Raw genomic sequence first — 24,835 nt, forward strand, 5'->3', positions numbered from 1 at the left:
ATGTCAAGAATATTTTGTACATTTTAAAATAAAGCTGATATTTAACAGGTTTGGGGAAAAAGAAGAAAAAAAATAAGATTGACAGACCCTTAGCCATGCTAATGAAGAGAAGAAGAGAGAGAACTCAAATTTCTAGCATATGTGATGAAAAAGGCAATATCACAACAGACACTACAGAAATACAGAAGATAATTAGAAATTATTTTAAAACCTTATACTCTAATAAAATAAAAGATAGTGAAGTCATCGATAAATTCCTAAAGTCATATGACTGCTCAGATAGAGTCAGGAAGATATACACAACTTAAAACAGACAAATATCAAGTGAGGAAATAGAAGAAGCCATCAAAAGATTACCAACCCAAAAAAAGCCCAGGACCGGATGGATATACAGCCTAGTTTTATAAGACCTTTAAAGAAGAACTAATGCCAATACTCTTCAATATATTTTAGGAAATAGAAAAAAAAGGAGTACTTCCAAATTTATTCTGTGAGGCCAATATCACTCTGATTCTAAAACCAAAGACATTTTAAAGAAAAAAAAAACTTCAGACCAATATCTCTAATGAATATAGATGTAAAAATCCTCAATAAAATTCTGGCAAATTGAATACAAAAACATATCAAAAAAGATTGTGCACCATGATCAAGTGGGATTCATCCCAGGGATACAAGGTTGGTTCAACAACAACAAAAATCAATAAATTTAATTCATCACATCAAAAGAATTAAAGATAAGAACCATATGATCTCTTCATAGACACAGAAATTTGACAAAATACAGCACCCCCTTTATGTTCAAAACACTAGAAAAACTAGGGATAACAGGAATATCAACATTGTAAAGGCTATCTACGTTAAGCCTCAGGTCAACATCATTCTAAACTGAGAAAAACTAAAGGCATTCCCTCTAAAATTTGGAACAAGACAGGGATGCCCTCTTTCACCACTTCTATTCAACATAGTTCTTGAAACACTGGCCAGAGCAATTAGACAGATGAAAGAAATTAAAGGAATAACTATAGGAAAAGAAGAACTTAAACTAGCACTACTTGCTGATGATATGATTCTATACCTAGAAGACCCAAAACACTCCACCAGAACTAGTAAATGAATTCAGCAAAGTGGAAGGATATAAAATCAACACCTATAAATAAAAGGCATTTCTGTATATTAGTGACAAATCCTCTGAAAAGGAATTGAGAAAAACTACCCCAGTCACAATATCCTCAAAAAAATAAAATAAAATAAAATACTTGGGAATCAACTTAACAAAAGAAGTGAAAGATCTATACAATGAAAACTACAGAACCCTAAAGAGAGAAATAGAAGAAGACCTTAGAAGATGGAAAGATCTACCTTGCTCATGGATAGTCAGAGTTAATATTATTAAAATGACCATATTACCAAAAGCACTATACAGATTCAATGCAATTCCAATCAAAATCCCAAAGGCATTCCTCATAGAAATAGAAAAAGCAATCATGAAATTCATCGGGAAGAATAAGAGACACAGAATAGCTAAAGCAATTCTAAGTAGGAAGAGTGAAACAGATATAAGGTCGCTATACCAGACCTTAAACTATACTACAAAGCAATAGTAACAAAAACAGCATGGTACTGGCACCAAAACAGGTTGGTAGACCAATGGCACAGAATAGAAGACACAGAGACTAACCCACAAAAATTATAACTACCTTATATTAGACAAAGGTGCCAAAAGCATGCACTGGAAAAAGGATAGCATCTTCAACAAATGGTGCTGGGAAAACTGGAAATCCATATGCAACAAAATGAAATTGAATGCTTATCTCTCACCATGCACAAAAGTTAACTCAAAATGGATCAAGGACCTAGGAATTAAACCAGAGACTCTGTGTCTAATAGAAGAAAAAGTAGGCCCTAATCTTCATCATGTGGAATTAGGCTCCAACTTCCTTAATAAGATGCCTATAGCACAAGAATTAAAACCAAGAATCAACAAATGGGATGGATTCAAACTAAAAAATTTTTTTCTCAGCAAAAGAAATAATCTGTGAGGTGAATAGAGAGCCTACATCCCGGGAACAAATTTTTACCCCTCACACATCAGATAGAGCTCTAAAATCAGCATACTACAGGGACATAGCCACATCAATGTTTATAGCAGCACAATTCAAAATAGCTAAACTGTGGAGCCAACCTAGATGTCCTTCAGTGGATGAATGGATAAAAAAAGTGGCATTTATACACAATGGAATATTACTCAGCACCAAACAATAATAAGATCATGACATTTTCAGGGAAATGGATGCCATTAGAGAAGATTATGCTAAATGAAGTCAGCCAATCCCAAAAAAATAAATGCCGAATGTTTTCTCTGATATAAGGGGGGTGAGTCAAAGTGGGGTAGGGAGGGAGAGCATGGGAGGAAGATTACCTCTAGATAGGGGATGGGAGGAAAAGGGAGGGGGAAGGGGAATAGCAAGGATGGTAGAAGGTGATGGTTATCATTATACAAAATACATGTATGAAGATGTGAATTTGGTGTCAGCATACCTTATATACAAACAGAGATATGATAAATTGTGGTATAAAGGTATATTAAGAATTGTAATTCGAAAAAAGAGAGTTCATGTATAAATGGCATAATTTGGTGTGAACATACTTTATATACAGAGTTACAAAAAAATCGTGCTGCGAATGGATAATTATGAATGTAAGGCATTCCACTATTGTCATGTATGTAAGAAATAAATTAAAATATAAATAAATAAATTTTTAAAAAGTGTTATGGTTTGGATGTGAGGTGTCCCTGAAAAACTCACATGTGAGACAGTCCAAGAAGGTTCAGAGGAGAAATAATTGGGTTGTAAGAGTCTTAACTCAATTGGTGAATTAATCCCTAGTGGGATTAATTGAAGTGGTAGGGTATGGCTGAAGGAGGTAAGAATTAGCACATGGCTATGGGGCATATATTTTGTATCTGGAAAGCAAAGTCAGTCTCTCTCTCTCTCTCTCTCTCTCTCTCTCTCTCTCTCTCTCTCTCTCTCTCTCTCTCTTTCTCTCTCTTTCTCTCTCCTTCTTGAATACCATGAAATCTGTTTCCCTCCACCAGTCTTCCACCATGATGTTCTACATCACATCCAGCCTTTAGGAATGGAGCCGACCTTCTATGGAATAAAACCTCTGAAACAGTGAGCCCACAAATAAATTTTTCCTCCTCTATAATTTTTCTGGTCAGATCTTTTAGTCACAGCAGCAGAATAGCTGACTAAAACAACTAGTATTGGTAAGGACATGGAGAAACTGGAACCTTCATATTGTGTTGGCAGGAATGGAATGTGATAACAGTTGCTGTTGTGTGTAGATGATTCAGAAGTTGCATCTGAACCATAACATAATGTGCTATTGGTCATCAGGATTGTCACTTCTGATTTCCTCCCTTACTCTACAGTAGCCATAGAGTTCATAGGTTTGAGTCTTGAGCCCCATGGAATAAAGATTTATACAGGAATTATGTAGATACGTGATTCCCTTTCAGTGAGACTCATTAAATTTGTGGATGGGATGATAATCTGACTCCTTTCTCTTCATTTCAAACAGGGAGGCTCCTTCCTCACTTGGAACACAAGTTTATCTTCTATATTTCTTAAAGTCCCTTGTCACAATATTGAATAAAGTGAGACTATTTTATCATAGTGCAATGATTTGATTTAGGTCAGGAGCTGTTTTGTGTGGAAGGATGTAATTGGTTTCCAATGGTACCCACTTGAGATTAGTTGGATTATTAACGTCTGTGTGTGTTAATTTCACAAATACCTGTCCACTATCAATAAGAGCCTCAACTATACAGCCAAGGAGGAATAAGACACAAAAGACTATACTGACCTTTGCTGTGACGTGTGTCTGAACCAAACAAATAAATTGCTATCCAGTCTCTGACTGGATGTGACTCATCAGGTCACCTTGGAGACACACAGCTTCAAGGAAATTGTAGTGGTACCCTCTCCTCCACAGAAAATTTTAATTGAGCTTCTCTAGAAATATTCACCATAATTGACCTTAGGACTATCAGCAAAAGAATATCTACAAAGAAATTAAATGTAGTTAAGCTTTCTATCTCCTATTGCTCTATCCTACAATAATAAAATTTGTCCACAGGCCTAAAAGAGATCAGCACCTCTTTACTAGTTTTTCACAAACACTTATGGACTATCTACTGTACATATATATATGGCAATTTGTAAAAGTTTTCAAGGGAAGTGTGTCTGCAAATGCAAAGTGTGATAAGAAAGACAGATCCTGTAATTAAGCTTCTGGCTTTGGGTGAGAGCTTCACAGAGATGTTTATATTTCAAAGATAAGAGAAGCTGGCAGGGGGAGGGAAAAAAGGGGAGAAGAAGCTCTCCCCTTCTTAGGAGATGTCCTTGAAGGGTTAACTTGCCTAGAACAGTGAAAGAAAAAGCTGTTTTTGTGTGAACTTCTGAGCCCTTCCCTTACACACTGTGTATAAAGTTCTGAAACAGCATGAACTCAGGGTTCAGGGGAATTAATTGATTCAGTGAAAGCTGTGCCCTCTGAACCTGGCTACAGCCAAATAAAACTGCTTCCTGTTTCCTATCAGATGCCCTGCCTCATCTGTCCCCTACAACAAAATGATTAAAGACATTATTCATTGCCCTCTGCTACCCCATCCTTCTAAACACACACACACACACACACACACACACACACACACACACACCATGCATTTGCCAGTCATAAATGCAATATTCTCTCTGTATGGGATGCACAGTATTTTTACTCTTTCCTAGGTTATAGACCCTTCCCATCCTCCCAATTGAGTACAGGGAGAAAGAAGCACAAATCATTTCTATTTTATTTATATCTGCCTATGGCCACAGGTGCATCTGAGTAGAGAATAAGAACCTGCTAAGTATTAAGTGTTTATCTAGATAAAAAAGATATTGAAGATTTTGAAGACTTGTTTAAACCTAAAAATTAGTCCCATATACTCTAAAACATGTAACAATGCCTTGTTGATTTTATAGGTTTTCTTTGTATTTTTGCTGTTGGAGGCAACACTGGGTGGCATCTTCTTAACATTAATCTTCTTCATGAAAAAAAAACTTAAAAACAAACTCCAACAATCCAAAAAAAACGTGTAAATACAGTGTCACAGCTTGGGCAAGCCTGTAGAGTAGATGTGTGAGCCACTTGATATCTTCTCAAACAGGATGATCTGGGAGGAAAGGAAAATCAATAGTAAAAAAGATAAAGACTTTTTTTTTTTTTTCTGAGGATGAATGATAGTCTGAAGGTTTATCAGATATCAAGGAAAGATTTGGGCTGACTTACTTCATTGTCCCCTGGATGAAGCCAGACTCCGGGAAGGTAAAGTGTTTCCTGAGGCCCAATGTTCCAATATCGCCCAAGGTTATGTCCATTGATGAACACAAATCCAGAAACCCATCCCTGAAAAGGATGAGGCTTGAGATACAGGAAGAGATTCACACCATCAAGTGAAACTTAAAGCACTTGGGGAATGAGAGCAAGATACCTATAACACTGAAGGTGAAAGTAAAGTTTAGAAAGTAGTATATCTTTTTTTGGGGGGGGGTACCAAGTATTAAACTCATGGCACTCAACTACTGAGCCACATCCCCAGCCATATTTTATATTTTATTTTGAGACAGGATCTCACTGAGTTGTTTAGTGCCTCACCATTGCTGAGGCTGGCTTTGAACTTTCGATTCTCCTGTCTCAGCCTCCCAAGCTGCTGAGATTACAAGCGTGTGCCACCAGGCCAGGCAGAAAAAAATAAGTCTGAGAACTTCAACCCTGATGTCTAGGAATCAGAGAGGAAAACAGGACTGGAACCAGCCCTGTACTATGATGTTTCTGTTCCTCCTGCCCTATCCCTATAATGCATAATGTGACATATACTTTTTTCTTTTTGGTATCTGGGATTGATTGAACCCAGAGGTGCTTAACCATTGAGGCTAAAGGAGTCTTTTTGCTTCTGAAAATAAGTATTAGGTAGTAGAGATGAATACTACTGGTGGCAACAGCTGTAAGAGCTACATAATCTTTTTAAATCTGCTTCTGATACAATGAAAAACTATAGCACCAAGATCTAAAATAGGATAATGAAAAGGGGGGGGGGCAATCCAGGCAGTTTTTTTCTTTAGAAACATTTACTTCTTCAAAGAGTACTTCTAAGGAGCTGAATGGAACCTTTCATACCTTTATAAGGATAAGGACACAAAAACTGGATGCCAGCAAGCTTTACTAAACAAAGTACACTTTGGTTGAGAGCTCCCAGAGGATATAACATAGGAAAAAAGTGAACTAGAAATAGTCTATTCATTGGAAGCCTCACTTCAAATCATTTCCATCCTTGTAACTAGAGCAATATGCTTCTAAGTGACCCTGTCACCTCAAGAGAGATATAAATCCTCACTGGAGGAAAATTACATCATCCTAGACATAGAAATATAAATACATGTGTGTGTGTGTGTGTGTGTGTGTAGTATTTTCCAGATATCTGTCTAATGCTCAATGAAAAAAATAAGCAAGCAGATAAGGGAATATAAGGGAAAGGACAGTATAATAAAAACCAAGAGGAACAACAGGCAGTAGAAGTAAATGCACAGGTGACCCAGATAACAGAATTTCAAGATACAGGTTTGGAAATAATCGTGCTAAATAAATTAATATGTTCAAAAGTATAAACCAAGACTAAGAAATCTGGCATCAAATTAAAATATTTAAAGAACTATAAAATACAGTGTCATTGTTTGGATATATGAGTTGTTCCCCAATAACCTTAAATAATAGACAATGCAGGAGGGTTCCAAGATAAATTGATTAGATTATTAGAGCTATTACCTAATAATTGTACTAATCTATTTAATAGATTGATAATTTGAAAGAACCACTATACTGAGTGATCACTGTAGACAGGTAAGTTGTGCCTGGAATAAGGAGGTCACTGGGGGATGTTCCTTTGGAGTTTATATCTTGTCCCTGGAGGACCACTCTTTCTGCATTCCCACTGTTATGAGCTGACAGCTTTCCTACACCATGCCCTTCTGCAGTCATGTTCTGCCTAACCTGAGACCCACAGCAATGGAGTTGGCCAACGATGGACTGAACCTCTAAACTCAGGAGCCAAAATAAACTTTCCCTCCTCTAAGTTGTTCTTGTCAGGTATTTAAGTCACAGCAATGAAAAACATGATAATTAATATTTAATGGTGTTTTGAGTAGCATATTAAACATAGCAGAGAATAAAGTTAGTAAACTGAATAATAAGAAGAAATTTTCCAAAAATAAAATCAGAGGACAAAAGATTAGGGAGAACAGAAGGAGAAAGAATCAAAATGGATATACCAAATTAGCCTAATAAATTTTAAAACTGGAATCTTTCAAATGCTTTAAATTGAAACACAAAGATTGCTGGACTGAATTTTAAGTGAAAAAGTTATGTGCTACCTGAGAAAGAATCGATGAAAACATAAAGATATTGATTTAAAAAAATTTAAAAAAAAAGAAAAACAAAACAGGTAAATGATAAAACATGTAAATCTTAATAAAAAGGAAATTTCTATAGCTGTGAAAATATCATAAAAACAGACAAGAAATATTATTAGAGATCAGTGGAATGGGAATAGGAAAGACAGCAGAATGAATTAAACATAACTCTCCTGTGATCATTCATATATGAATACATGAAGAGTGTAACTCCACATTGTTCCTGTTGGGTCTTTTGGTCATAGCAACAAAAAGTTGACTAAAACACTCCCCAATAAATGGATTTAACTAGCTGAAAAGATTTGTTTTAAAAGACCCAATGATAGGCTGCCTATAAGAAACTCACCTTGCCAGGGACACACAGAGACTAAAAGTGAAAGGATGAAAAAAGATGTTTCACACAAACAGAAACCAAAGTGAGCTAGAGTGGCAGTACCTACATCAGATAAAGTACACTCTAAGTCAAAAACTGTAAAGAGACAAAAAGAGTCACTATATAATTACAAAGAGATCAATTCAACAAGGGGAAATAACAACTTACACAGATATACATGCACCTAACTCTGGAAGACATAATGTTATGAGGCAAACATTATTAGATCTAAAGGATAAGATGCATTCCAATACAATAATATTTGAAGACTTAAAGACTTCACTTGCATCAATGAACAGATCACACACACACACACACACACACACACACCACACAAAATAAAACCAGAAACATTGCAGTTAATCTGCCCTATAGAACAAATATACCTGAGAGGGATTTGTAGAGCATTTTATCCAATAGCTGCAAAACACACATTCTACTCACTAGCACATGGAACATTCTCCAAGATGGATCAAATATTAGCCCACAAAACAACTTTCAACAAATTTAGAAAAAACTGAAATCATATCTTCTCTGACCACAATGGAAGAAAACTAGAAATCAACGAGGAGTTTTGGATGTTGTATAAATACATGGAAATTAAACAACATATTCTTGAATGACCACATGTCAATGAAGAAGTTAAAGGGGAGGTATTTAAATTTCTGGAAACAAATGAAAATAGAAATACAACATACCAAAACCTGTGGGATGCAGTAAAAGAAACACAAAGAGGGATGTTTATAGCAATGAGATCCTGTATCAAAAAAGTTAAGGCTGGGGACATAGCTCAGTTGTTAGAGTGCTTGCCTCACATGTACAAGGGTTCAATCCCCAGCACTGCAAAAATAATGTTCAGATATTTCAAACAACCTCATAGTACAACTTGCAAAGCTAGGGGAATAAACCCAAACACAAAAATAGTAGTAGAAAACAAATTTAAAAAGATCAGAGAGCAGTAGGCTAGGGAAAAATAGAGTTATTTTAGATTAGGTAGAGGGGAGTGAATGGAGAGTAGGCAGTATGGGGTAGGAAGGACAGTAGAATGAATCAGACATTATTACCCTATGTACATATATAATTATATGGTGGGATTCTACATCATGTATAACCAGAAGAATGAGAAATTATACTTTATTATATATGATGTATTAAAGTGCATTCTACAACACATCCACTGCCATGTACAACTAATTAAAACAAATTTTAAAAAATGAAATGAAAAGAAAAACGATCAGAGAAATAAAAAAGAATTAAATGGAGACTAATAAAAATAATACATGGGATCAATGGAATCAAGACTAGTTTTTTGAAAAGATAATCAAATTGACAATCTTTTGAATAAACAAAAATGACAAAAGATCCAAATAAATAAAATCAGATAAAAGTAAACATTATAACTTCTACCACAGATATAACATTAGGAACTATTGTGAACAACTATATACTAACATTGGAAAATCTAAAAGAAAGAAAGAAATTTCTGAACACATATAACCTACCATATAAAACTTGAACATACAAGATTAATTCAGATTTAGAAATGCCTCAGCAAAGAACAATATAGGGCAAGATGGCTTCACTGCTGAATTTTACCAAACTTTTAAAGAAAAACTATCAATTCTTATTAAGTTATTCTAAAAACTGAAAGTAAGGGAACACTTTCATACATATCCAGTAACAAGAGAAGGGTTAAATATAGTATCATATATTTGCTAATGTAATCCTAAATGACAGTGAAAATGAACAAATCAATGCAACATCAGTGAATGGTTGAATGTCGCAAGCAATGTTGACAAAAGGCCAAGTGGTGAAGCACCTGCCTTAGGTGCTCAGTAGTAAAGTACCTGCTTCACCTGTACAAGGATGGGAATTCAATCCCTAATTCCACACCAAAAAATAAAAGGAATGCATGTCACACGATTCAATTTATATGAATTCATTATAAGAAATACTAAATTAGAGTGTTAGAATTTAATGTAGTAGCTACCTTTAAGGAAAAACCATCAGCAACTGTAGAGTTGTGCTAACAACTTACTTCTTCATCACAATGATGATTAATAGGTGTTTATTTTATAATAATTTGTCAATATACATATTAATATTTTGTACACTCATATATTTATGTTCATAAATAAAAAAAACTTTGAGGGGAGGCCAGTTTAGGCCTCCCTCAAAATCAATGCAGAATATAATTTATGATATGATCTCATTAGTGTAAAAAAGTAATTGTGTGGGGCTGGGGATATGGCTCAAGCGGTAGCGCGCTCGCCTGGCATGCGTGCCGCCCGGGTTCAATCCTCAGCACCACATACAAACAAAGATGTTGTGTCCGCCAATAACTAAAAAATAAATATGAAAATTCTCTCTCTCTCTCTCTCTCTCTCTCTCTCTCTCTCTCTCTCTCTCTCCTCTCTCTTTAAAAAAAAAGTAATTGTGTGTGTGTGTGTGTGTGTGGGTGGGTGAAGTAAAGTATAAAAACAAATTTTGGCAGTGCTGAGCTTTCAAATGCACAAATGAATTGGAATAGCAATAGGATTTAAGAAGAACTCCTACAATTAATTTTCTTACCATCATTTGAATTTTAAATTGTGTTTTATACATTTTCTAACAAGTGATAAGTAGGGCAACTAAGAAATATTAGAATGCTTGTCTAAAGTAGGAAGAGGAGGAAAGGCAAGCAATCCTCTCAGGAATATTCTCACTTAGGTATTATTTTTAAAAGTAGGAAGAACAGAGTAGAAGAGGGAGGCTCACTTACTGGTAGCCTCAGGAAGGTGTCCCTGGGAAAAGAGCCAGCCTTCAAGGTCCCCAGGTAGAAGGCAGGGCCCAAATATCTCACTGATACAGGCCTCCAGTTGGCAGAACGGAGCCTAAAAAAATGGATCAAACCATGAGAAAGAGGAAAATGGTTCCCAGCTCTCATCCCAATATTGACCCCAGGTTTCCCTCACAGGATTCTGTTTCAGTGAGATTATGAGAATGCATGTATTAAAAAGAGAACCAGGAGACTTGCTCTAGGGTTCTAGTCCTGATTCAAAGGACTTGGTAATATAGAGCAAATTCCATAGTTCTCTGAATATTGGGCTGTTCACATACAAACTGATCAGTTTGAAATCTCAAAGATGCTATGGTTTGGATGTAGTTGGAGTTTGTACCCCAGAGTGGCACATCTTGGAAGCTTGGTCCCCAGAGTGGTGGTATTGTGATGGTGAAAACTTTAAGAATTGGGAGGACCAAGAGATGACTAGATCACAGGGTCACCAATTTCAGAAGGTATTAATACTGGTTTCAGAGTGGATTAGTATGTATGAGAATGGCTTATTATAGAGAGGACACCCCACAGCCTTGGCCCTCCTGCAAACACTCCTATCGTGGAAAGCCACCCACCATGAGCTTACAACAGAGCAGACCAGGTGCCAGCACCATGCCCTCAGAATGACATAACTGTGAAGTAAATAAGCATTTTTTGTTCTCAAAATTCCCAGCCTTAGAATTTTTTTAATACCAACAGAAAAATAACCAAGGCAGCTGATCACTCGTTGTGTCTTTGGAGGTAGAGAGGAGCATACCTCTGGAAAAAGCTCATCTTCATCTCCAAAGAATAGATGGTAAAACCCTCCAGAGAAACATTATTGATTTTAACAGGGCCAATTAATCCTGCAGAGGGGAGGCAGTAAAGAGAATAGAAACAAGGACTTGATATTCTTCAGGATCTGGGACAAAGACATGAAGACATATGTATGCCTTGTGACCGGGGCACAGTCAGGAGGACATTTATTTATGTGACAGCTGTGAATGAGGTTTCTGCTTGTATACTTAAACTATCGAGAAAGTTCCCACTTAGTATTGGAACATTTCTTAAAATTCCCAAAAGGAGACTGGGCCCTGCTCTTGGACAAACCAGCACCCAATAACTGTTCTACTTTCCTGCCCTGTAGAAGTGGAAAAGGCAGGAGAGGGCAAGAAAAAGAGTTGTCATCTTTGGTCCTAGATCCTCAGTATCCCATGCTGAGGGGTCCACTGTTGTTCTCCCAACCCCAACACAGCCCCAACTATTCATTCTAAGTAACTAAAGTGAAACCACTGCCTGCTTCTCAGGCCCTGATATCACCTTTCCTCTCATCTTGAATTTTCCATGAAAAATTTACTCGTCCTTGATTCTCCACCAGGATTCTGAGAAGTTGACATTCCTGTTTGGGGCAGAATAGTTAATGGAGACTATATAGCCAGTTAGGACTCATATTCTAGAACTCATTATTTCCTCCAAGTCCCAGAAGGAAACAAAAGCAAAAGGGATAAAGGATGCCCCACAGCCCAGCAGTGCTCCCTCTCCAGTAAAGAGATGAGTGTGCTTCTATTACATCTGCCCTTTTCTTCTGCTGATCTTATTAGAAAGATAGAGGCTTACTTATGCCTTTGATTGGAGACCTAAACAGAGGCTGGGAATGACTCTTGCCTAGAGGAGAAAGTCCACTCTCACTAGAGCTTCTGGGCTGTAGGTTCGAAGCACCAGGGCTTGGGATATACCTTATACCCTTGCACAATCCTGCAGCAGCTCTATATGAGAAGATACACCAAAGCATAGTGGAGGAGAAGGAGGGATCTCAGGAACCGGACATATTTACCTGTTAGCAGTGGTTCAAGGGCATCACCTGGATTCTAGAACTACATACCGTGAAATTAGGAATGAACAGGTCCTGAACTTTCTCATTCAGAACTCCTAAAATTGTGTAATTCAAAAACACCTACAAAAAAAGAAACAGCATAAGACTGAGCCACCTGAAGAAAAGGAGAAGACAGGCTGTGGTTGAGGCAGAAGGAGGTCAATATGAGGGCAGGGACTAACAAATGTTTAGAAGCTCAATGGGAATTCCCAAAATAATTTGTGTTAAAGTAAAATGGAAGTCTGATTTATTTGACTTTATAATCTCAATGTCTCCCCCATAGTAGGTGCTTTAAACACTACCATATAGTAAAGCAGATCAGCAACTAATTTGCTTCTTCAATTACAGAGTTAGATAAACACCAGGCTCACCACTTGGGATACCTATTGATAGCTACCTGTCCAATATCATGAACTTCAGCATGCAGGCAGCCTCCAGAGCAGATTGAAGTCTCATAAAGGACAAATCCAAAGGACTGACCACTGCCATTGTTTATTGGAAGATTCTCCATGTTGACTGGAATATGTGACTTCACTGGCTATGAGGAAGACAAGACAGGGACAGAAGCCAAAGGGCTGAGAAGTCAGGATCTTGCTGTCTGAGACCCTCATCACTGTTGAACCACTTATTGGTCCTCAAGAGTTCGCTGAATAGAAAATAATAGAACAAATGCTATGTGACCATGCTCTTATAAGTTAGGTCTCTACCGACTAGGAAATTCAGGTGCTGGTGAAGAGAGCATACTTCCTGTAATCGTTAAGAATCGATCAACTGAGTAAACAAATTACATTCTAAATAATTGAAGTCATGAGATGATGTATACACTAAGTAATATTTACTTAGCATGTGCTTGTCACTACTTTTTATCTAAAATAGTGAAATGAGAGGTAAAAAACCACATGACTTTGTTTTTGAAATTTTTTCAAATTTTCTTCAAAATAGGGTACATACGTAATTGCAAAGGGGCAACGGAGATCCATACTAGTTCAGTGACTAGACTAGTTGACGGTGAATCAAGACAGCAGTTCAGTTACATGGGTTCCCAGCTCTGATCTAGTCCTTTATGGATGCCATCACAGTATTCACCAAACACAATATCCTCTATAATCCTGCTATTCACCTCCATCAAAGTTTAAACCTCTTCACAGTTCTCCCAGAAGGAACTGGTGGGTCTTATTCGATGGCTCTATGTTTAGACATAATGCCAAGGATTAATTTTTATACTTCACAATAAAAGTTCCTTGAAGAAATATCTTTTTAAAGGAGTAATAGAAGTGCTCTTTATTGTTTTTATGCATTAAAATTCTTATTACACATATTGAGCATAATTTTTCATATCTCTGTTTTTATATAAAGTATGCTCACACCAATTCATGTCTTCATACATGTACTTTGGATAATGATGTCCATCACAGTCTACCATCATTGCTAACCCCCTGTCCCCTCTTTCCCCTCTCATCCCTCTGCCCTATCTAGAGTTTGTCTATTCCTCCTATGCTCCCCCTCTCTACCCAACTATGAGGCAGTCACCATATATCAAAGAAAACATTTGGCATTTGCTTTTTTAGGATTGGCTAACTTCACTTAGCTGATGGGACTACAAATTGGTGCAACCAACATGGAAAACGGTATGGAGATTCCTTGGAAAACTGGGAGTGGAACCACCATTTGATCCAGCTATCCCTCTCCTCAGTTTATACCCAAAGAACTTAAAAACAGCATACTACAGGGACACAGCCACATCAATGTTTATAGCAGCACAATTCACAACAGCTAAACTGTGGTAGCAAACTAGATGCCCTTCAATAGGTGAATGGATAAAAACAAAATGTGGCATATATACACAATGGAATTTTACTCAGCAATAAAAGAGAATAAAATCATGGCATTTGCAGGTAAATAGATGGAGTTAGAGAAGATAATGCTAAGTGAAGTAAGCCTTGAAGGAATCTCTACACCCTGGTCTCAGTCCTTTCCCCCCATCTCTGTAATGGTCAATCTTAGGCTGGTGCCAAAGCAGGACTCACCTCATTTAAGTACTGAAGGACCTCCCACAGTGGTAAGAAGTGAGATGGTCTCACAGAAGGGTACACGGTCTTCAAAGTATGTTGAGGTGAGAGGGGCAGGGGCTTTTCTACAAAGAAAATGAGTCACAGGGCAAGAAATGCCTTTAATGACCACTGCCTTCTCTTAGCCTCCCCACTCTTATTCCTGATTCCTTGTATCCCTCAGTAAGCAAGAGAAATGAGATCTATGCTAGGATATGCATGTGCTTCTCCAAAAGTGATGCTAAATAGGCAAGAACTAAGTTGAAGCCATTTTGCAAACACACATAACTGGTAGACACAGAACCATAGAAGAGAGAGGGCTATTAGGGGATAGGAACTCTGTCTTATACCTTCTACAATGTTAGGCCTAGTTTCTAGGCCTTATTAGATGGCTAACTGACTTTATTTAGTGAAATAAAATTAAACAGAACGAGGGTTTTTTTCTTTTTATTTATGGGGTTCCTAAGTCATACACAGTACTAAGAATTTTACAAATAGGATCTTAGTCTTCACCATCATCATAGGAAACTCATATCATTATCTTAATTTTTCAGCTAAAAGACTTAGAAATGCTTATACAAAACCACCCAGCTTTTAAGTGAGAAAGCCAGAATTGGAACCTAAGATTGCCTTTACCCTCAGAAACTTCATTAAACTGATGTTTATAGAAGAGACTGTTCCCTGTCCTCCTCACTCTTCCATAGGGTGGCCATCCTTCCACCAAATGAGTGTTGAGTACCTGAAATAGATGCAAAGAGTTTGCGAAGCTTGAAATATTTTTCTGTGTAATCTCCGGCCTCTGTCAGCACAGCATCATAGTCTGCAAGACACCCAAGGCAGGGTCACAGCCCATGCAGCCCTCCACATCAGGCCCTGTTTTAGCACTAGAGCATGGGATAGGTCAGGGCCTCTGAGAGTGAGAGAGAAGGAAAATATATTAACTGCCTCCAGAATGTTCTATCACAGGCTAGTACATGAGCATGAAATGTAAGAACACTCCTCACACCCTTCCTGGGGACTTGTATCTCCCATAACACTGAGCCCACCCTGGGCATTTTACTTTCTGATGGAGACTCTGTTCACTCCTCAATCTGGATTTTTCCAGCTGTGTCCAGCTGTGCTTAATAGCAATTATAGTTTGTGTCCTGTCTCTCCTAGAGGTTCTGGTCACAGAGTCAGTGGACCACACAAATGAGGCAGAGCTCAAAGTGCCAGGAAGCCCTGTCTCCTGAAATGACAGCCTGCTGGAGAGTTAAAAACATCACAGAAGAAAAGAAAGCAGATAAGAAAATAAATGCTCAGCAGAGATTATAGGTCAAAACCCCGTGATGTTAAAATATGATTCTAGAGTCTCCTCCCTAAAGCTCCAGCAATACTCTAACTGGGAAGGTGACCACACCCACCAACACCTGCCATAGCTAGTCACAACGCCTCTGTGCATCCCAAAATATACAGCTCCATTAATGAAACCAAAGTTGGTTCCACCATGGAACATATATGCATTGAAGGAGATCTCACGGTTGATAAATTCAGACACAGTTTGTTCAACTTCTGTAAAGGGGGAAGTGAAAAACATACAGAAAATTAGTAATTAAAGAAAGAAAGTTGTCTTGGGTAAAAACTATTATCTCCAAACAAATCAGTTAATTATTTTTTCATCAAACCTCCACTAAAATTCCAACCAGGAAGTGATAGAATCAGTCAGAACTAATTTAAGAAACTAAATCCTGCCAGGACCAAGAGCAGTTCTGAAAATTTTTACCCCACAGCACTGACATAATTTGACTCTAATTTACAGAAGTATCAAAAACCCTTAAGGTACATAAGTACCTACTTTTTATTCTTTTCATTTTTTAATTTTACAAAAAATTAGTGTGCCTTCATTCCCACCCTCTAGGATAGTGTCTCTGGAGGCACTGAATAGAAACACAGTAATATTGCACATTCATTTGTTTTAGAGTACCTGCTGAATGTGGACCTATATATTGATTTGCTTTCTAATGATCTGCTGATTCCACTAAATTATAGGCTTATTGCAGGGTAGAAATCATGTAATTTTTATTCAACAATGTATCTTCAGAGGCTGGATAAGTGTTTATACATGGTAGAAGTTCAATGATTTTATGTGACTAAATGAGCAGGTTAACCCTTTAAGTCCCATCTTCCCATATGTGAGACACATATAAAAACTTAAATTGAGCAAGAAATATAACATATATGGTAACTTTTGAAGAAAATAATGTATTTTAGAGCTCTATTCTTTAGAGAAAAGTAGTAGGTGATTGATTATAGCACTTAAAAACATAAATATATTTTTATAATTTTCACATGGAAATATATATATATATATATACACACACATAAACTTGGATAGGTAGCATATAGACATGATCAGTAGAAACATGAAATTAAGGGGATAATTCTATAAACTGAGTCTATACAAAGACCCAAAGACTTTCTTTCAAAAAGCAATTTACCCAAAGTGTAATTTACCTGAGGCCATTTTGGCTCTACTCTGGCTTAAATCAATAGGATGTTATATCCTTTGACAAACAACCTGTTTTCCTTAGGGCTATTCTCTGGGCTGAGGAATTTAAGATCCTCCCTGCTGGTAAGAATGCAAATTACCTTGGCCAGGGGGGTATGTGACCTTTATACAGACCAAAGATTCCAAGACCCAGAAAAAAAAAGAATAATTTAAAAGAAAAGCCCATGACCACAGAATCTGTAAGAACAAGTGCCAGTTAGAACTGGTCAGCATAGGCCAAGGAAACCAAAAATTGCCTTTAGATCTTTAGCAGGTCATTATTCCTGCCACCTTCCCCACCCCCCACCCCACAAGTGGGTTTTGCTTAGGTACCTATGGGTAAAACCATGTGCTCTGGGGACTTAAAAATCTGATACTATTCTACTGTCAAAAATTGAGAGGTGGTGACTGGGTGGGACAATTCAGAAACTTTCCAAAGACTCAATAAAACTGGGGAACAAAGTGGGCACAACATCACTCTCTCCTTTTAGTAGAGACAACCCACCTCTCTTTCCCTCCCTCTAGAGAATGATTTCTTTCCTAATTAATTCTGCTATATTTTTATTACATTTCATATCTTGCCTGAAATTTTCCCCTACAAGAACACAAGAGCCAAGAAACACATTGCAGCCTCCAGATTCCCAATACCACCTCTGGTAACAGTTCTAGATTAGCAGAGAATAATATCATTATCCATGACTCAAGGCCATCTGAACTTGGAGTTGAAAACTGCAAAACACTTACCATCCACACTTTTAACATGATGTTTCCTTCCCCAACTGTCGAACCAGCCAGTCCAATATTCCATAACCAGAATGGGCTTATTTCTCTAGGAACAAACCAAGGCAAATACTAAGTCTGATAAAAAACAAAACAAGAATGGCCAAAAAACCTGCATATGATAGATGAGAACTTGAGGATCTTGTGTTTACACTTTTTTCCCAAGTCAGAGCTCCCTTTGTGATCCAAACTTCATTACCCTTTACACATTATACTTTCATCCTCCACAGCTTTAGATCCTCCACTCTTCCTAAGTGCCCAGGGTCTCTTGGCTTCCTCTAGTTTCATGTGCCTCCCTGCTGTTCCTAGGTAGCATCAGTAAAGTCAACCTGGTCTTATGCAAGGATGGTATTCAGAGAATTTGTTTTAGATACACAAGGATCTGAATGCAATTACTGACTGTCTGAAACTGAGGCTTGAGATCACACAGCTCTTAGAGCCACCGTTTAACTCCGGCTCTAACCCTAACCACCAGAACTAAATTATCCTGTCTGCATTTTCACTTTCTCTTTGCCCTTATTTCAATCCATACCACTCTTGGGTGGAAGTGTCCATTGTTATTATGCTCATCCTCATACTTTTTGTGTGTGTGTGTTTGGCATAGGGGATTTAACCCAGGGATGCCCTACCACTGAGCTATATCCTAAACCTTTTTATTCTTTACTTTGAGACAGAGTCTTGCTAAATTGTTGAGCCTCAAGCTCACAAGCCTCCTACCTCAACCTCTTAAGTAGCTGGGATTATAGGCCTGTGCCATAGTTCTCTTTATTACTTAATTTCTAATAGTTTATATTTTGTATGTGTATGCCAATAAACAATTCAGTATACGAGAATTCATAAATGAGCTGAGCATAATGGATCACATATGTAATCCTCGGTACTCTGGAAGGCTGAGGCAGGAGGATTGCAAGTTGAGATCAGCCTTTGCAAGCAACACCTATCACAATTTTTTTAAAGGGCTAGGAATGTAGCTCTGCGTTAGAGCATTTACTTAGCATGCTCAATATCCTGGGTCCAAACCCCAGTGTTAAATAAATAAATAAATAAATATAAAAAGGAATTCATAAATGTTTGCACATCTCTATGGATTATACTCTTTATTTATGTAAAATAATTACCACAATACAATAGTAATTATTGAACTTTTACTATGTGGTGCACACTGACTAAAGTAATTTATTTATTTTTTTCCTGTGTAATAACCCCCAAAAGGAGATGTGTTCAGTCCCCATTTTACAAATGAAGAAATTGAGGTTAATTAACCCGTCAAAGCTCACTCAACTGGAATTTGAATTTGCCAGTTCAACTTCAGAAACATTCTCTTACCCATTACACTATGCTGCCTATAGATTGCAAATGATTGGCTACCCAAAACTAGAAGAAAACACACTAAAATAATACATTTCTCAAAACTTCTGGTTTTTATGTCACAACACAATCAAGACTATATATGATAAATACACAGCTAATGTTATACTGAACAGCAAAATTTGCAAGTGTGTCATCTAAGATCCTAAAAAAGAAAAGAAAGAGACATCTACCTTCACTATTTGTATTAAACACTATACTGACTTAGAGCAATTTGGCAACATATAGAAATAAAGGATATTTCAGATGGGATGGAGGAAGTCAGATTATTCCTGTTTGCTGACAATATAATTTTACATCTATATAAACCACATGAAAACTGGTAAAGCAGTTAAAAATTTACTAAAGTTGACCCAAAATTAATATACAAAAATTAGTACCACTTATACACAATAACAAAATGGCTGACAAAAGATCAAGAAAGCAAATCCAGTCATAATTGCTACAAAAGAAACAATAAAATAAAAATACTTCGAAATAAATTTAATGGAGGGAGTGAATAAACTCTATAATGAAAATTATAAAACACTGATGAAAGACACTGAAGAGGTCACATAGAAATGAACAGGTCCCATGTTCATGAATTAGAAGAATTAGTAATTAAGATGTCCACGTTATACAAAACAACCTACAGATTCCATCAAATTCCCAGAAAGATATTAATGACATTCTTCACATGAAGAAATCTTAATATCCATATGGGACTACAAAAGACCTTTTACTAGTATAAAAGCAATATTGAGCCAAAGAACAAAATTGGAGGAAGCACAATACCTGGCTTTGAAACATACCACAAAACTATGATAACCAGTTAACAAGCATAGAGACTAAAACACTGACACTGTTCCATACGGAACATAAAAGAGGAGGCATAAATAAATCCACATATCTACAACCAACTGACCTTCAATAAATTGCCACAAACACATATTTAGAAACATAGTCTTTCAATAAATGATGCTGGGAAAACTGGATATTCAATATGCAAAAGAATGAAATTAGACTCCTCTGTCTTCACCATATGCAAAACTCAACTGGCAACACCCCAAAAACTTAAGAACTGAAATTATAAAACTATTTAAAAAATACCCAGGGAAACACTTCAAGAAACCAGTGTAAGCAAGGACATTTTAAAAATAAAACCTCAAAAGCACAGGCAACAAAATCAAAATAGACAAATGAAATTTTATCAAATTGAGAAGCTTTTGCATAGCAATGGAAACAATCAATACCTGCCAAATGAGATAAAATATTTTCAAACTCATCCAACAAGGGTCTAATTTCCAGAATATATAAAAAATTCACAACTCAAAAGTGATACAAAAGTAAACAAATAAATAATTCTATTAAAAACTGGGCATAAATAAATATCTAAATAGACATTTCTCAAGATATACTAATAGTAAAAAAGTATATGAAAAATATTGAATATCACTAAATACCAGAGAAATGCAAATCAAAACTATAATGAAATAGCATATTACCATAGTTAGAATGACTATTCAAAATGATCAAAAAAAAAAAAAAAAGAACAAGTGCTAGTGAGGATGAAGACAAAGAGGAATTCATATACAATGTTAGCAGGAATGTAAATTAGTAAAACAGTATGGAAGTTCCAGCATGGGTGGAATTGGATCTATCATATCAAGTGAAAAGCCAGACACAGAAAAAAATACCACATCTTCTCACTAGTTTGTGGAAACTAGAAAGTGGATCTCATAGAGGAACAGAATGGAATAGAGGACACTAGAGACTGGGATGGCAGGGAGAAAGGAAGATGGAAAGGAATGGGCACCAAAACACAGAGGGGAGGAATTAGTTCTGGTTTTTCTTTGGCACAGTGTAGTAACTATTGGTTATGACAACCTATAATATATTTCAAAATAACTAGAAGAGTACAAAATTTCTAAAACCTAAACATGATTAACATTCCAGAAGATAAAAGTTCTTATTGCCCTGATTTGTTCATTACATATTATACACATGCATTGAATTATCATAATAAATCTCATTAAAATGTACAAATAATATGTCTCAATTTTAAAAATGCCTTATTGCTAAAAATTGTTGATCTCAAAGAATAGAATAGTGATTTTTAGAGGTTAGGAAAAGTAGGGCATTAGGAGCTAGGAGAAGGCTGAATAACAGGTACCAAAATCCAGTTAGATAAGAAGAATGAGTTATAATGTTCCATGGCATGGTAGGTTTAATGCAGTTTACAATACTCCTTTATGAAAACTACAAGACAGGAGTTTGAATTCCCCAAACACAAAGAAATGATAAGGAGATGAAACTCGAATTATTCTGATTTGATGATTAACCTTTGTTATGGAGAACTGTGTGAAAATTGATGAGAAAAGGAAATTTGATTGGTTCTTTAATTGCAAGAATGACTACTTGTGGAGAAGAGACTAGTACTGGAGAGAGGGCCCTCAAGCCAATGCTATGGGAGACCAATGAGCAGAAATGGTAGTGAGGACTTCCTACCTCAGGGCCAGAAGAGTGGACAGGGGATAGAAAGGAGGAGAGGGTAACATCATACCAGGTCTTGCAGGCCACCATACGGGAATGGAGAAAGGAAAATCAGGGAAGCCAATTATGCAGGGACCACAACCATGCTTGGTTATGACAAACCACCCTAGTGGAACTGAGAAAGGACTTGGAGGCATGAACTGTGCTCTGTCTAAGTAACTATCACAGGAGGTTACCTACTCTGGGAGGATAGGACCTGCTTACTCTGTGTTTATTAAATATTTGCATAAAATTCTCACTCTGTTCCATAATTTGTACTGGTTAGCTGAAAAAGCCTAAACCTACGAAAAAAAAAAATCATGTGTTCTTCATAAGAAATACATATAGCCCATTTCCATGATCTTTACTCATTTAAGAAAGAGAATATCAGCTCCCGCTGATCCTTACTTAGGTGTTTCCTGGTATAAGCCCCTCATCCTTCTCAGAGTCATCTCCATGAACATGTTCTATGAACAGAAGTGATACAAGCATCGTTTCTTCCTCGTTCCCTACCCTGGAAGGCAAACATGCTCCCAACATGGCTTTGAATGCTACCAGTGCCCAGAGTAAAGACAGGCAGTCTTCTTATCAAACCCCTTGATCACCTGTTCACTGATCACCAGTTGCACAGGTTCAAGAGGTTATAGCAAAAGAAAGGGTTAAATTCATCTATAGGCTGTCTTACCTGCTTTTGACGAAACCTAGAAAAGAACTTCTCCTTAAACGAATCCATATTGACAGTGGTCAGTGCTGTAGAGAGAAGAGATAGACCACTGAGGCATTGTGACAAGAGCCCTGAGGGAAGGGATGGAGGTCCACCTTGCACATGGCAAGAGTCACACTGAGTAGAAAGGATTATGAGACATTGCTGTAGTTCACTTTGCAAATCACAAAGTGCTATCATGACCATTGGTAATGATAAACATCATTACAGAGAAGAACAGTTAAACTTAGCCACATTTGTGTGAAGACACAGACCAAGGTTAAAAACTTGATCTAAAAATTGAACGCAGCTTATCTGGTCTCAGGCTCAGCATACTTTCCAGGGCACCATAATAAAGTGGGAAGAGCCACTAAAAAGAAGATAGCAGTTCACAACAGCTGCAAGTCTGCTTTAAAGATCATCTGACAAATGTTCCCTGAACCTACCTACTTGCTCATAAATTGGCCATTCCCCTCACTATTGTAACCTTGTGATTTTGCTTTGAATTGTCCTGGTAGTTCATTCTCTGGGATCTGCTAAGTTTCTAAACTAAACCTGAAGATATAGACTCTCAGAACTGGAACTTTTGTCTATGCCAGGTTCCATACACACCCATCCTTTGGTTCCCCATCAATTTTACATCTTGATGGGGATGTCCTGGATACTGAGTCATATCAACCCAGATTCCTAGCACAGAAGTCACGAAAAATAGCAAAGTGCCCTCATGATGAGGAATTTCATTACTGCTGTTTAAAGAAGCCACATTTGTAATCAAATCTCTGGGATCAGTCTCAATGGACATGGGAAAAAAGAAGCACCAAAGATACACTTGGTTCTTTCTGAGGCTAGTTGACAATTTACATTGGCTGTTAAGCATCTCTGAGTTCTACCTTGAAATAACTCTAAATTTGTACCTCCTTCGACAGAACCTTGCTCAATTTCCTTCTCGTTATCAGAGGTCAAGAGCAGCTCAACAATCCCTCTTTTCAGCAAGGCCTGTTGAGACAAAAATGAACAAAATGAACCCACTTCCCGCACTCCTATGGTTAGGATATATAAGGAAATTAGGAAATAAAGGCAATTGTACTCAAATGGGAAGAGTATGACCTACAAAAAAGTGCCATCTTTTGGATCTGGAGTGTCCCCCAAAGGCTATGTGTAAAGTCTTGGTCCACAAAAGAAGCAATTGAGAGATGGTGAGAAATTTAATAGGCGGGGCTTAATGAGAGATTTTTACAACACTGGGGGTGCAGCCCCCAAAGAAATTGTGAGATGTTTTTTTCTGGCATATACTCCACTATAATGTGCTGCCTGAAAACAGGTCCAATAGCAATGGGGTCAACAAATCATGAACTAAAACCTCCAAAACTATGAGCCAAAATAAACCCTTTTTGCTTGTAAGTTGATTATCTCAAGTATTCATTAATTTACAGTAACAGAAAGCTGGCAAATTTTAAAGTATTTTGACTTCATAAGGATTATATACTTTCTTTAATATGTGGAAGCTAACAAGGAAAAGAAAGATGAGGATGGATCTTATAAAAATCAAAGGGAGATCAATAGAGGAAAGGCACCAAGCTGTGGGGCATAGGGAAAAGGGGGGAAAGTACTGGGGAGGGATACTAGCCAAATTATATTATTATATTGGATATTGTGTGCATGTACAAATATGTAATGACAAATTCCATCAGTACCACTATAATACGTCAATAAAAATGTAAAAAAAAAAGTGTTTAACTTCAGAGTCTGACTATCTGCAACTTAGGAAATGTAATTATTCACAGATCCTATTTTTGTCTGCTTTTTTGTTGCTGTGGCCAAAAAAAAAATCTGACAAGAACAATTTAGAAAAGAAAAAATTATTTTGGCTTATAGTTTCAGAGGTTCAGTCCATGGTAAGCCAACTCCATAGCTCTGGGTCTGAGATAAGGTAGAAGAAGTCCTGCCCTCCTCTCCTCCCCTTCCCAGGCTAGCAAACAATTCCTATCATCTCCAGGCCATTCACACAATGTCTCTGTGTGGACAGAGATAACCAGGAGGAACTAGTTTGGATGGGTCAGCTTACATCATGTGGCCCTACATCCTGTTTGGCACCCTGAGGACAGAGTCCAATTTAGAGTGACCCTTATCAGCTTCTTGAATGTAGGAATCCAGGGATAGGAGGGGCCTGAGGCAACCAAAAAGACACCAGACAGGACTTCAGTTCATCACTGCCTGAGAAATCTACCCATGGAGGAGCAAAAAGAACAGAAGAAGGGCCAGAAAACTGCAAGTTGATAGCCATTATCACCAAGTTCTTGAAATTTGATTTACTATGAATGTAAGTTTACCAGCCTCCAGC

At 37.2% G+C, this 24,835-nt stretch overlaps 1 protein-coding gene across 1 annotated transcript in view; it reads right to left on the bottom strand.

Moving 5' to 3' along the window:
- LOC308641562 (beta-galactosidase-1-like protein 3) overlaps window positions 1-24,835 on the bottom strand; it is a gene marked incomplete at both ends in the record, with an annotated part of 170,310 nt that overhangs the window by 96,641 nt on the left and 48,834 nt on the right. The window contains 12 exons of the mRNA XM_081280246.1: window positions 5,341-5,457; window positions 10,652-10,763; window positions 11,463-11,550; window positions 12,005-12,083; window positions 12,567-12,638; window positions 12,955-13,095; window positions 14,585-14,691; window positions 15,345-15,425; window positions 16,019-16,156; window positions 17,877-17,961; window positions 22,477-22,541; window positions 23,409-23,490. Coding sequence (XP_081136372.1) covers window positions 5,341-5,457; window positions 10,652-10,763; window positions 11,463-11,550; window positions 12,005-12,083; window positions 12,567-12,638; window positions 12,955-13,095; window positions 14,585-14,691; window positions 15,345-15,425; window positions 16,019-16,156; window positions 17,877-17,961; window positions 22,477-22,541; window positions 23,409-23,490 — 1,167 coding nt within the window. The remainder of the gene's footprint in view (window positions 1-5,340; window positions 5,458-10,651; window positions 10,764-11,462; window positions 11,551-12,004; window positions 12,084-12,566; window positions 12,639-12,954; window positions 13,096-14,584; window positions 14,692-15,344; window positions 15,426-16,018; window positions 16,157-17,876; window positions 17,962-22,476; window positions 22,542-23,408; window positions 23,491-24,835) is intronic.

This window comes from Spermophilus citellus (assembly GCF_964194105.1).
Source record: "Spermophilus citellus genome assembly, chromosome: 2".
Lineage (NCBI taxonomy): Eukaryota > Metazoa > Chordata > Mammalia > Rodentia > Sciuridae > Spermophilus > Spermophilus citellus.